Source organism: Zeugodacus cucurbitae, chromosome 6 (assembly GCF_028554725.1).
Source record: "Zeugodacus cucurbitae isolate PBARC_wt_2022May chromosome 6, idZeuCucr1.2, whole genome shotgun sequence".
Taxonomy (NCBI): Eukaryota; Metazoa; Arthropoda; class Insecta; order Diptera; family Tephritidae; genus Zeugodacus; species Zeugodacus cucurbitae.
The window spans coordinates 50,081,985-50,095,663 of record NC_071671.1 but is presented as its reverse complement, the minus strand read 5'-3'; the positions used below and the strand labels follow the sequence as shown (position 1 = coordinate 50,095,663).

The 13,679-nt window shown below is 29.6% G+C and overlaps 3 protein-coding genes across 4 annotated transcripts in view; 1 reads left to right on the top strand and 2 right to left on the bottom strand.

Moving 5' to 3' along the window:
- LOC105217363 (uncharacterized) overlaps positions 1-13,679 on the bottom strand; it is a 57,251-nt gene that overhangs the window by 18,582 nt on the left and 24,990 nt on the right. The gene's annotated exons all lie outside the window — the stretch shown is intronic.
- On the bottom strand, positions 616-3,657 carry LOC105217360 (cytochrome b5). The gene is made up of 2 exons (XM_011192316.3): positions 3,365-3,657; positions 616-1,279 (listed from the first exon to the last, which is right to left on the bottom strand). Exons 1-2 carry the CDS (start codon positions 3,485-3,487, stop codon positions 1,004-1,006), a joined length of 399 nt encoding a protein of 132 aa, XP_011190618.1. The 5' UTR covers positions 3,488-3,657; the 3' UTR covers positions 616-1,003.
- Positions 5,155-13,679, top strand: part of LOC105217359 (uncharacterized) — a 28,319-nt gene continuing 19,794 nt past the window's right edge. The window contains exons 1-2 of one of the 2 annotated variants that reach the window (XM_011192315.3): positions 5,155-5,405; positions 5,480-5,554. Coding sequence is in view for 1 of the 2 variants with exons in the window: in XM_011192314.3 (XP_011190616.1) it covers positions 8,952-8,965 (14 nt within the window). In the remaining variant the exon portion in view is untranslated. Of the gene's footprint in view, positions 5,406-5,479; positions 5,555-8,708; positions 8,966-13,679 lie in introns of those variants that run through there. The other variant, XM_011192314.3, reaches the window with a different exon arrangement.

Genomic DNA, 13,679 nt, shown 5'->3' with positions numbered 1-13,679 from the left:
TTGTTGCCAGAGTATAAAAATTAAAAAAATTGCATATAAAAAATAAATATAAAAATAATAAAATAAAATTTTAAAATAAAAAATTAAATATAAAGACTAAAAAATATAAAATGAAAAAAATTGCATAAATTCATAAAATTGAAAAATTATCGAAAATTGAAAAAAATGAACGGAATGATTTTTTTTTTGTATAAAATCATGAAATACAAAAATTAAAACAAAAATAAATAATTAAAAAATTAATAAATAAATACAATACTAATTATGTGTAGCGACGAAGAAATAGATTTTTCGATACTCAAAACTGTTGATTTTAAAATTACAGTATTAGCCGAATGAAGTGATCATAATAGCACGAGCCTGAGGAAATTCACGCCTTTCTCAACGAATCGATATATGCAATTACAGAGAAAAATTATCAAGGATAATAAAACAAATAATTTCGTAAAATATTATAAAAATATTCCTTATACAACTTTTAACAAAACTCCAATGTTAAAAAAAATATCCTAAAAGTATGCAATATTTTTTCAAAAATAAACAATAACGGAAGCGCTGCGAAACAAGAAATTTGCATTTAAAATATAAAAAAAGAGAATGAAAATGCAACAGATATACCCAAGTACTTATACATATTTATTTGTATAATTTCCTCATCAATAGAATGTAAACATATGTATTATGTATAATAAATTTTTTACATTTTTCTCTTTAAAAAATTACATATGGTAAAATTTATCTATTAAGCAAGCAGCAACCATTATACACTTTACATTTGTATGCGAAATATTTTGAAGTAGTCCATCCTGTTTGGTACGGTTTTGTGCATGTAGTACATAGACGTAGGCATAAATGCAGACACTTTCTTTGTTTTTGTTTTTTACTAATTAATTAAAGGGAATGGTTTCTTAAATAAACTTTACAACGCAACGACAAAGGAAATTAATCGTAAAATGATTTGTTGTTTGCTCTGCTTTTTTTGTTTTGTTTTGTTTAGCGACATTTACACTTTAAAGAAATATCTGTAGAGAATTGTAGCCACTAAACCGAGCACCAATGGTAATAGCCATGAACGCATTGATGAGTCTTCTGTCTTCTGATCGGAATTCCATGTGGGTTCGCTCTTCTGCGGCACATTCGTACGTTCGGCTTCGACTAGTTCGCCAATTTTGTACTTTTTCATCATTTCACGAGCATCCGAACTGTGGCCGACATCTTCGAAACTCTCTGTGGCTTCCTTGCCGCCTTGTTCGATCAGCACTTCTTCACCGCCGGGATGCTAAAATTGAAATTCAATATTAAATTAAGTGCTATACAAAGTAAAATGAATGGAGTGTATTGTCTGTACTGAAATCACTATTTGGATAAGACAAAAATGTTTTATTCAACACAATACGCACAAAATTCTAAAACGCGCCGTAGTAACGTGTCGCAACTCCACCGCATTTATGTTAAACAATTGAATTTGAATGCTTGGCTCTTAAAAATATGCCAACATTTGTTCATTACTTTATATTTGTACTTATGTATGCATATAGATTTACTCCCTATTGAACTTGAGATGAAAAGTTATTAGGTCCGATATATAAATGCTTTTATTTTGTATGTGTTTTTTGTTTAGCGCTTCATTTTCTTGCTTTTTTTGTTCACCTGAACTTTGACTAAATATTTGCATTTAATCACCATATCTAATCACTTCGTCGCATATAAATGTAAAGGCATACGTATATAACTTGTAGTTAATTTTACATATTCCCATTTTCAACGGATGTGCTAAATAAAATATAAAATATTTGTCGCAATTTCAAAAGCACGTTCTTACATTTATTTTAAAGGAAACTTCTTCAATTGTATATAATTATAAAAAACTTTTTAAATTAATTTGCACTAAAGGTTTTCAAATTGTACGCCGAAAAAATCAAGTCAACAAATTTAATATTATTATATTTGTTTGTGAAACTGTCATATATAGTCTTATCAATGCAGCACACTAAAAAGATTTCTCAAACAACACAATAGCATGTGTGTAACACAAATATGAAATTATTATATTAATATGTATACTTTTCCACTTATGGCGTGCTTTTGAAAATATAACCCAGCTGTTTTTATAATGACATGCACAATTTTGACAGCGTTTTTGATAAGTACAAACTTATATAACATTGATATTTTAAATTGATAAGATGTATAAGCAGTCAAACTAAGATAATGTATGTAATATCAGCGCCTTGCAAAACACTTAGTCATGCATAAAAGCTGATTGAAACATTTATAAAGTATGAAATTAGCGAAGAGCAAAAACAAGTAAAAGAGTGTTTGACATATTGACCCAAAAAATAATATTGCAACATAGATGTGTGGGACCCTACACGTAACAAAAGTCGAACGAATGCAATACGAAATGCAAATGCGGTTGTGCAAAACCTTTAAAAAACGATATGTATATATATATATATATATCGACGTTTATACTATATATTGTGCAAAAAACTAGACATCGTCAAAACGAATGCATGTTGAACAATGGAAATAAACGGAGAGACATTTATTAATACATTAATAGGAAATTGTGTGACGTGAAAATTTTTAATGAAATAACTTTACAGTTTTGAATACTAAATTTATTGAATATTTGCAATTTAGCTATGACATACACATGCTCCTTCATATTGATTTCGCTAAACATTAGTTGAGAACTTTGTACCGTAAAACTAAAAAAAGTACAAATATTAATCTAGAATACTTATGAATTTTGTCGGTGTGCAAGCTAACTAGTATTATGGAATGATACAGCAATGATAACATTTCAATCGGCTAGCTGACTAATGTGATTATTAGCACGCATACACTTCAAATGTTTACTTAAAAAATACAGCATTAGTTATTCTACAATACGATGTATATGGTGACGAGAACAACTTTTAAACAAATTACTTTAAACATGTATCTAAAATTAATTAACGGCGTTCAATACTAAACAAATGCTTAAATTAAATACTATAAAACATATGTTTTCCCCTTAACTATAATTAACAACCTCTCACAGCGACAAATATATACATATTTATATGTAGATTCACTAAATATGTGCTATGAACTTTAAGTTTGAAAGCATAAGATCATGAAGCGCAACATGTTAACAAACACATACATACAAATATTTTTATATAAAATTTACTAGTTCTGTTTTGTACGACGACCGCTATTATAAAATATTCAGTTCAAGTTCAATAATGAGCCGAGTTTGAAAATTATGGCGCCATATGTTACGCTGTGCACATATTATTGAAATTTATACGCACATTGACCTGAACTCTGCGGCTGTTTTTTCTACTACGTTTAATTATTTTTACCTACTTACCTCATTTAAAAATTCCGACACATCGTACACGTTATTATGGATGATCAACCAGGTGTTTTTGTTTGAATTATGTTTTGAGATTTCCTCGCGTGAGTAAAGTTTAACTTCTCCTTCGGCAGCCATTATATATTTTTTATATTTTATTGAGTTTTCTATTTGCGTTTAATTGTATAAAACTACAACAACAAGCACCGTATAAGTGATGAACTTTTGTACGATTCAAGAATTGAAAATGAAATAATAGTAATCGCACTACCACACCGAATAGGTAGAGGTTGGTTCGAAAGTCGAAATGACGTCGCCGAATTTTAATAATGCAATTCGAAATTCGAAGACCACGTTTAAGCACGGTTGCATTCGCGACACAGGGTGTACAAATGTATTAATTTCTATTCGCGAAAGATTTGCGCAAACTTTACATGTAGATGAATGACAGTTAATTAAAAAATATTAAGTACAATTATTATAATAATTATAAGAGCATTAAATTTGTCATAAATATATAAGAATATAAAACATAAATATAATAAGTATATGGTAAAATAAGAGAAAAAAATCAACAAAATAAATGTTCACATTGAACAAATGATGTATATTAAACTAAAATAAATATTATTAAATTTTTATTATAAAATATATCAATTAAAAAATTATAAAAAATTAAGTTTCTAGGTATTGAAACTAATGTAATAGAAAATGACTGTAAGTTAAATTTAATCCGTTTAATATGGAGTCCTTGTCGAATTTCAGAAACAGAAAGATGTCGCATGTTCCCAAATCTTCCTTTTTTTGTTTTAATAATAGCACTTCATCGGATAAGATCCGAATCAATACCGGTAACCTGGACTGTTATAAGACAGTTTGTTGTAGAAATTTGCCCATTTGCTGTGTTGCGTTCGCAGACTGTCCTGCCACCTCTATTCGATAATTTTTCTTATAAAATTCGGATCTTTTAGTAAGAGTATGACGAAGTATTCGCATCACCAATATTTAACTAGATATATCTTTATTATATGCTTAGCGCCTTGGCAATCTACCTTATCTATAATTTCATTGGCTTTTGATTAAATCGTTAATAGCATAAGTGAAAACATATTTTTTATGAGTTCCCAAGCTCTCTGTGTCACTTACTGTATCCTCCAGAAAATGCTTTAATAACATTTTAATCTGAAGGAATTAAGTGGCAGGAAATGGATGCTGCAGAAATCAGACCCCAATATAGAGGAAAATTTAGTTCGACCAAATCACAATTCAAAGAAAAATACTATAAAAATACCTCGAAGTATACTAATAAATATGAATAAAGTCGCTTATTTATAAACTTAAAGCAAGTTATCAGAAATCGGCAAGAATACATAAAGTAAAGAAGGATCATATTTATTAATTGATGAAGAACCCTTGAAAACCATTAACCCTTAAAATCATCAATATCAACAACTAACTGTCCAGAATCAAAATAGAGGTACTCTTAAAAATAACTGACTTTATTAGTCATTGTTTAGCTTCACTTTTTCACTGACCAGTATTACATATTTACAAACAAGCGTACATAGTTTTATTTACAAATGGCTATAAAATTTAAAATACAATTATTGCTGTTATATAAACTTTGGACTCCATGTGGAACGTATGTGAGAGGATAATGCGCATTACGTGCCTGCGCAATGTCCGAAATGGGGGTGGTTGGGCGCTTAAAAGTATTGCAACAATACACGCGACCTTTTATTTGCCAGTAGTCGTCGCTACCAAAGGAGACTTCAAAGTCAAATTTTTTGTACGCAGTTAACAGTTAGTTATCGCCAAAAACCCAAACACAGTCGAGAGAAAAAAAGAACTAAAAACACACGAAAATATTAAATCTAAATTTCAACTTGGACTTCCAATATTTGTAATAAAAAAAAAAACTAAAAACAAACACTGATTCCTAATAAATTTAGTGTTTAAAGAAGTTATTGTGTAATTATTGGAACTGTTCAATAAACTACGAATACAGCAAATATTCCGCAGCAGCTCGGTTGTGAAAAGGAAACGAATCGCCGTGGTAAGCCATGAAGAGCGATAATTAAATCTCTGTGAAAATCAACTAATATTACGCAATTTAAATTTTTTATTTAGAAAACTGAAGTCGTGCATGAGGAAAAACTGCCGCTGTGTCACTTCGGACTTTATCGAATTTTCCTAAAGTTGAGCGTAAGTAAAGTTCCATGTATGTATGTATATTTATATTTATGTACATTCTGAGTAATGTACAGATGTATGTATGTATGAATTTTGAAATGTAATAGCTGTAATTATTTGTGAAATTCCTTTCGATAATTACGGAAAGGTGAAGTCCAACAGTGGTCAAAAAAGTAATAATTTCTACTTTAATCAAAAGCATTAATTTAACGTAAAACGTAATTAATTGACAGCATAAAGCATAATAACGGTAGTGCCAGAGGCCATTGTTGACCTCTTTCTCTTGACATTCCACTTTCAACAATTAAAGATGTAGGTATACTAGGAAATACGCCTAGAAACGAGTTAAATGGAAATTAGCGGCGCTCAATAAATGCAAATTAATAGAAATAATTATAATTTCTATATTCAATATTATAATAATAATAATTTCACTTTTTATATTTATATTGCGTGACAATCAAAAAAATGAGTGTCTCTTTTAATTTGAGTCTCTGTTAAAAGAAATACCTATGCATGCAGCTACAGTGGCTACCACAAATAAATGGATAATATTGTGACTTTAATAAAGAAGTTTTGAATTAATTTCTTGTTCCTTTTTTCAATTTTATTTTTTTTTTGTTCTCAAATTATAGGATTATTCAAAGAAGATTTGAAAGCTAATAAGAAAGATCAAAGTTCAGACTTAACAGTGCATTATAAACCAAGTATAAATATGACACAATTAAATGCATATCAAAATGTATGAAATATATTAACCAGGGCTTTCCCTGGTTCGTTCAAATAAACACTTTAAACTAATTTTATTGTCTCATTAATAATCAACTAAACTATTATGTGAACTAGCTGAAAATTAATAACTTCAGTGTTATTACATATAAATATTTTATGTTCGTGCAGAGAGAGGTATTAAATATAAAAAGGAATATAAAGATATAAAAACAGACAAGAATAACTGCATACATACGGAAAAAATATTCAAAGAAAATTTCTAATTTTAAGTAGTTCGAACTTATACCATATTACGCAGGACTTATCGTTCACTCCCTTGAAGAAGCTAATATCAGTTGGAGGAGTATTGGAATTGCATTTCTTTTAGTATAAATTCTTTTATATTTCTATAAAACCTTCCATAATGTATATACATTTAAAGTGTTTTATATTTATACAAGTCCCATATGTGCAATTAGTCTCCACACAATATCTAAACGAACAGTTTGTTTCATAAAATAAAAGGGATCTAAAGGAGTATTTATCAGATGTTCTTATGAGACTGATTTCCGATAAAGGTAATGTAAATACATATATACATACATATGTATGTATGATTTTGTAATTACATTGACCATATTTTATAGCTAATAATAGCCTTTTTTTCTTCTTTTGATATTTCAACGGAAATCGACAATTTTCGATCAATTTGTGCTTTGACAATAATATTTTTAAATTTATGATTATAAAATACCATTATATTTGCATTGAGCATTACGAAATTTCGTTTGAATAAAAATGTCTTTGGTCCGTCTTCTTTTAACAGTAGTTTTCGCCTGTCAAATAAAACCATCTATATTTGGAAGAACAAAACCACAACACTACGTTTTTGAACGATTGGTTTGCGGAATCTCGCTTGATTTTTGCTATCAAACATTTATCTTTCTACGATAGCCTTCAAGTGTATTCTTTTTATTCAAAAACGGTCTCATTCAAATATGTTTTCTAAAGAGAGTAAATGATTTGAAATGCTCAGTGAACAAAAACAAAAAATCCAAGTAGTCGACTTTCTTGAAGTCGACCAAGTTTTTCAAAATTTAAAAAAGAACAATATTCGACTATTTCAGCTTTTTACAAAATTATAACAATTTATAACTTTGGGAACTGGTGATGCGATTTCTACTTTTAAGATAATTTGATTCTTATTCTACTTATTGTTTACATAATAAGAGAAAATGTTCGGCTAGGACAATCTATACTACTATTATAAGTAATGAATAAACTCAAAAACTACTGTGCCGATTTCAAAAATTCTTTCACCATTGGAAAGCTACGTACACCTCGAGTAACATAGGCTATATTTATTGCTAGAATCTCAACTTTCTTCAAATAGTTCGCAGGTGAGGGTATCAAAAAGACTCCGTGAGGGAAAATCTTAATCTGAAACTGAAAATCGTCTTGAAAGTTCATTCTCATCGCATCACAATCGCATGCCAGAGAGTCGAGTAACGAGCGCTCACAGCTACTTGATGAACAAAATTTCAAAACCTCCCACGTACGCGCTTGAGAGTTCAGTACGGAGCGAAAAGTTCGCACTAGGAGAGTTCGCACTAATTGAGTTGAGAAAAAAAATTGTTCTTACTATCCTCGTACACACGTGGAACTGTTTTACTACTGTAAACGAACAATCTCCCCTAAAAGAATCCACCACCTGAGCAGTATTTTCTGGAACTATAAAGGGGATGTTTTATACGACTACAAAAACCGATTTAGTAGATTTAGAACCTATTCGAACTCCACATTAAAGCAAGTAGGTATTGTCGCATGACTTTGTATATGGCGTTCGAGAAGTTTGAAACCTAACTCACCCAGTCTATTAACGAACAACAAATGGAATTTGCTTATAATCCCTAAGAAAATCAAAGATCTTTTACTGTTATTGTTTGAAAAATAAAAAGGTGTCTTTATAGATTAAAATTATTTTCCAATAAAAAGGGGAAAAGGAAAAACGTGTCTTCAAAATCAGAACACAGTGGGGTTCTATGAACTATAAAGTTCTTTGCTTGTTTTTCGAATATGTCCAAAATTTTATCCCAATATAAGAGACATTTCCTACGCTTGTCTATAACTAGCTCTTCTACACAGTATATTGGTTTGCAAAGGTCAATGCCTAACTCATTAATCCCGCAGCATATATAGTATGCAGCTCGAGCGTACAAAGAAAGCAGCGCCATCTTGAATGATGCAGTGCTTTTGTTTTGGGTGTAAACAAAAACAAAAAATATAAATATACATAAATGCATGTTCCAATAAACATATTTACATACAAGAATCTCATATATGTGTACAAAATAAGAGAAAATATTTGCATATGTAAAAGCAATGCATATATATGTATGTACATAACGTACATATATTGCTTGCGCTTTTGCGGCACTGAGTCTGCGGAAAGCAACACAAAATTCAAATCATACGGTTGCAAAGTATTCAACACTTTAGATGCTTCTTAAACAAAAACACACGCGAATCATTTCATACAAAACGCTTTCAGTGCAAACAAAAATCGCTCGTAATCATTGCTGCAGCGCTGTGTGAACAACTTTTTGGTTAGGTCCATTATTACCTAAAAATTGAAAAAAAAAACTGTTTTCCAACAATTCACGCACAAGCGTAAAAATTCAAATCCAAAACAACAACAATGGCTGAGCAAGTGTAAGTGCAAAACTGAAAATAATTAAGGAAGTTAAATTGTTTAGTAATAAATTAGTGATATTGTTCGTAAATCGAAAGAGCGACGTCATATCTCGAAACAATTTGAAAAAAAACTAAACAACAACAAAATCAAAGCAAAGCTAATTCTAAAGTCATATTTATTGTAGAATACTGAAGTGTTGTGGTTTTTTAGTTGCTGACCGCTGGTGGTAATCTACATACGCACCTATAGTATATAACGATAGTATAGTTATATATTCTTGTACATAATAAATCAGATCTTTATCTTCAGTAAGCAAGCTGAAAGTGGCAAAACAATGTACGTTGATTATGGTCAACAAAGCTCTTTATTACCAAAATTAATTAATACTTGAAGGCAAACGCGCATGTTTTTCAAACACGTGTACATATGTACATTCATACATATTCGCACATATAAATTATATTATATTTGCATTGTAGTTGTGAAATGCGTTTCGATTGTGACCAAAATACTTAAATACTAATTTAGTGGTTATGCATTTGCTGTTGCGCTTTCTTCGAGCAAAGAGTTCTTCAAATTGTTCATATATTGTATATGTATATACTTTCGTTTTTTTATATGGTATATACATATTTTGAATTACACATATGTGTGTGTGTAAATACAAATGTAGATAGCATACAGTGAAACTTCTCTTTATGAACATCTTCTCGATTTTTTTCTCAAATCTTTTTTTCGAAATCCTCTTCTTGCATGTTCCATCGAATTTCTAGCTCTTTATCATAAAAATAAATAAAATAAAATTGAAACAAATTTAAGTTCGGGTTTAACCGAACATTTTACACTCTCGCTATTTATTTATTTAATTCTCTCAATATAACACACAATTTGACCCACATATTCGGCATATGTATGGCATAAAGTCCATTGAAAGTTTGAAAATCCTTAAATTAGGTATATGGGCTAGGGCAAGTTATGACCCGATTTCACTAATTTTTGGCACGGAGACATATTATTGGAAGAATTTCTCTAAATTTCTTCAAAACATCTGAGAGACTTATCTATATTTTCGGCAAAATGGAAAAGAAATGCCACACTATAAATGCAGTATTTGTGCAAAGTTCTGATCCGATATCTTCACTAGTTCTCACTTTATATATTGTAAAGTAAACGCTTCAGATCGACTTCAAAGTTCGGGTATATGGGAAGTGGGCGTGGTTGTGAACCGATTTGACCGATTTTCTTAACATATCATTGGAATTCCAATGATGACCCAATTATGAATTGAATTTCATTAAAATTGATGGAGTAGTTTGGGAGATATGGCCCATTTAAAATTGTGTATACCTATTTTAGTGCAGCCCTTCTGTACCATTTTTGTAATAAAATTTGTTTGTTGTTTTTCCTTATTGAATTAAAGCATTTTTAGTAATTTTCAACATAACCTTTGTAACCAGGATCGAACTTGGCATAAATATTTTCTCACTATTTTTCAAGAGAGAAATTCGATTTGACATATCGTCAATTTTATTTACTTGTTGATTCCATATAACAAGTTACTATACTAGATGAGGATGCAATTCATAACCTAATGACATGAGATAAAATGAGAAAACAGCGTAAGAGTGAATACCGAAAGAGTTGTTTAAAACTAATATTACTTGAAGGTGAAAACTGAAACTATTTGATATTTCTATTGCTTTAAGTTGAGATGATTAGATAAACAATCGATAAGACAAAACCTTCTTGTCTTAATTCGGTTAGATGAGACGTTTTCCTTTAAATAACAGTGGAACTCTCATACATAGCACTTACGGGGTTAAATGGGTTTAAAAATTTCAAAAATGTTAAAAAATTATGAAAAGATTTTGTTCGAATTATGCATACTTTTTTATATAAGAAATAAAATTATTTAGTTATTCAACGAAGGATTTTTATATTTTTATTATAACTTTTTTGTTAATCCACAAAAAACTTCGAGTTAGAGAGACTTCGAGTTATAGAATTTTCATTAAAACATACAATTTTTTCAAAAAACTGTAAAATGAGATTTATAAACTTTGATATAGTTTGGCTCTTGGCGTCTATATCCCATGCCTTTGTTAGATGATTTATGCAATCCATAAGTGTAATATTATGAAAGTTGCCTTCTATTGCCACTTCAAAAGTTGGAGTTATGGGGAACTTCGAGTTAGGGAATTTTGAGTTATGGAAGGAAATTTGTATGAAATTTGATTTCGAAACGCTGTTGCCAATGCAAAAGTTCGAGTTATAGAGATCTTCGAGATATAGAAGTTCGAGTTATGGAAGTTCCACGGTATTTCCTTTTACTATTGGGTTACGATTTTATTATAATGTAAGAAGTTGTCGACTTCAAAGACTGTCGAATTACTCAAAAAACACAAAACTCTCAACTCCAGTCAGTACGAAGATGGCAGAAGCGTTATGTAGAAAAACTTTCTGTTAAAAAAATATACTTATACAATAACAATATTAAATAATATATATTATTTTTACATTTTAATTTTGAAATGGTAAATATTTAAAAAAAGGGAAAATTTAAAATTTCTCTAAATCACAAAAGCAACAGTTCATTTATAAGAGGCTTCACTGTATAAATTGCACACTCCAACAAATCTCCATACATATGCATATACATACATACATATTGGAAAGAAATGAGCGTTGCATTGCAATTAACGGCATACGCCCACAGCTGAGTAGCATATTTTTAGAATAAGAAATATTCATTGTAAAAAAGTTTGCAATTTCGAAAAGTCGTTAAGCGAACAATGAGAATGCAACGAACTCGTCAAGGAAATTCCAATTTGAAGAAAAAATATTGTACGCATATATGCGGTCTATTATACATATGTATGTGTACGAGTATGTATGTATAAATATAAATATATTATATTATACATGCAGATGCAACTGTGGTTATTTATGAAATCTTGAAGATTCATGTATTTTGTAAAAAATGCTGCGTTGGCTTTATATTTAAAAATATGAAAAAAATACAAATTATGGCTATAATGAAATATTGCTATTATAATAAAATTAATAAAAAATTTGCAAAAACTGTTTACAGAACAAATTGAATATATTTTCGTAAAGTATAAATTCATGAGAACCACAATATTTTTTACTGTGCCACAGCTGAATGCAACAATTGTTATGTATGTACATACATAGATAAATATATATGTATTAATATGTATCGCTAAATTGTTTGTAGCACGAAATATTTGGCATTGAACCCAATTAACTTGGCGAACAACACATATCACCTCTTGAGAAATTTCCGCTATTAATTTAACTTTTTACTCAGCATCCTTGTATACAATTGTACATTTTAACAGTTCGAGAGGAAAAAACACATTTTTTGTTAAATTATACATTGTATGTCTATTTGTATGCATACAGTGTCGAGAAAAACCTAGACAATGATCTTGCAATTTTATCGGTAAAAATTGGTGAACTAATCAGATGAATGCCATTACCCGATGAACTAACTGCATGTACCCACAGAAATGCTAAGGAAGGTTTTTACGCGCTTGCTTTCTCCCAGGTGAGTTCGTCAAGTGATCTTCGGCTAAGCGATCTGATTTTCGAGCTTTTAACGCTTTTCTTATTTAGTGTTAATTCATTTTCACTCATTCTATAGAAAATCCATAACTTAATTGGCACCAGAAGAGTCAAAAAAAGGCCAAGAATCATCTTATTTTCAACACAATTAGTTGAGAATTTAATTTTTGACAGCTTGAAGTTGGGTGTGCTTGAATCATAAAGAAATGTTCCGCTCAAGATATGATTTTTTAATAGCCGTTAAGCCTGTGTTGATAATGCCGTATTTGTGGTCCGAAAAACCATTATTAGTCGTTCGGAAGCGCGTTAAAATATAGAGATCCTGCCATGTTTTGGAAAATAATTTTGAATTAATAAATATTTATCGCATGGAAAAATTGATAGCATTACAAGAAAACATTATACGGTTGTATACTTAACTAAATTTAAATTGTTTATTAATCTGTAGTGTTTACAGTAACATGTATCGCAGATAACAGTGAACTAACTGTAAAGTGCGTGTAGTCAATTAAAAACGGCGTGAAAACAACATCTAATCAATTTCAATTGACATCTTTATTAAAATATGGCACATGAATTTTATGTATTTTTACTGCTAAATACTTCAAATGTGTTTTTTATGCATAAACAATTTACTTATGTACAGAAACCCAACTGGAAATATTTGCTAAATTAATGAATATTTTTTTATACGAAATATATAAGTGTGCCAATATGGCAGCGACGCGTTGAAAAGATAAGTTATTGCGCTCTTAGTACTCAGAGCTTAGAAAAGCGAATTTGTTTATAATTAAAATTAAAATGAGAAAATTTAGAACATATCCTAAAATTGCCTCTAAAAACAGTCAAACTCTCAAATAGCATGAATTGATAATTAAACCTATAAATAAACACATATTTAAAAAAAATTAATATCACAAATAATAGTAAATTAATAAATAAAATAAATTTTCTCAGAGCAAATAACAGGTTTTTGCAAATAAAATATATAAAATTGTACATTTTGAATAAAAATCGGATTTAATTTCAAGGCTTATTTCTTCAACACTTTCACTCCATATGGTCATAAACTGTATTTTCAATATTATTTTTCAAAAACTTTTGTTTTAACAGTGACCTTTGTCACCCATTTAAATTTATATA

Coding starts and splice junctions, on each gene's coding strand:
- LOC105217360 (XM_011192316.3), bottom strand. CDS start 3,487: ATGGCTGCCGAAGGAGAAGTTAAACTTTACTCACGCGAGGAAATCTCA. Junction 1,280..3,364: donor TGTCGGAATTTTTAAATGAG/GTAAGTAGGTAA, acceptor TTTCAATTTTAG/CATCCCGGCGGTGAAGAAGT.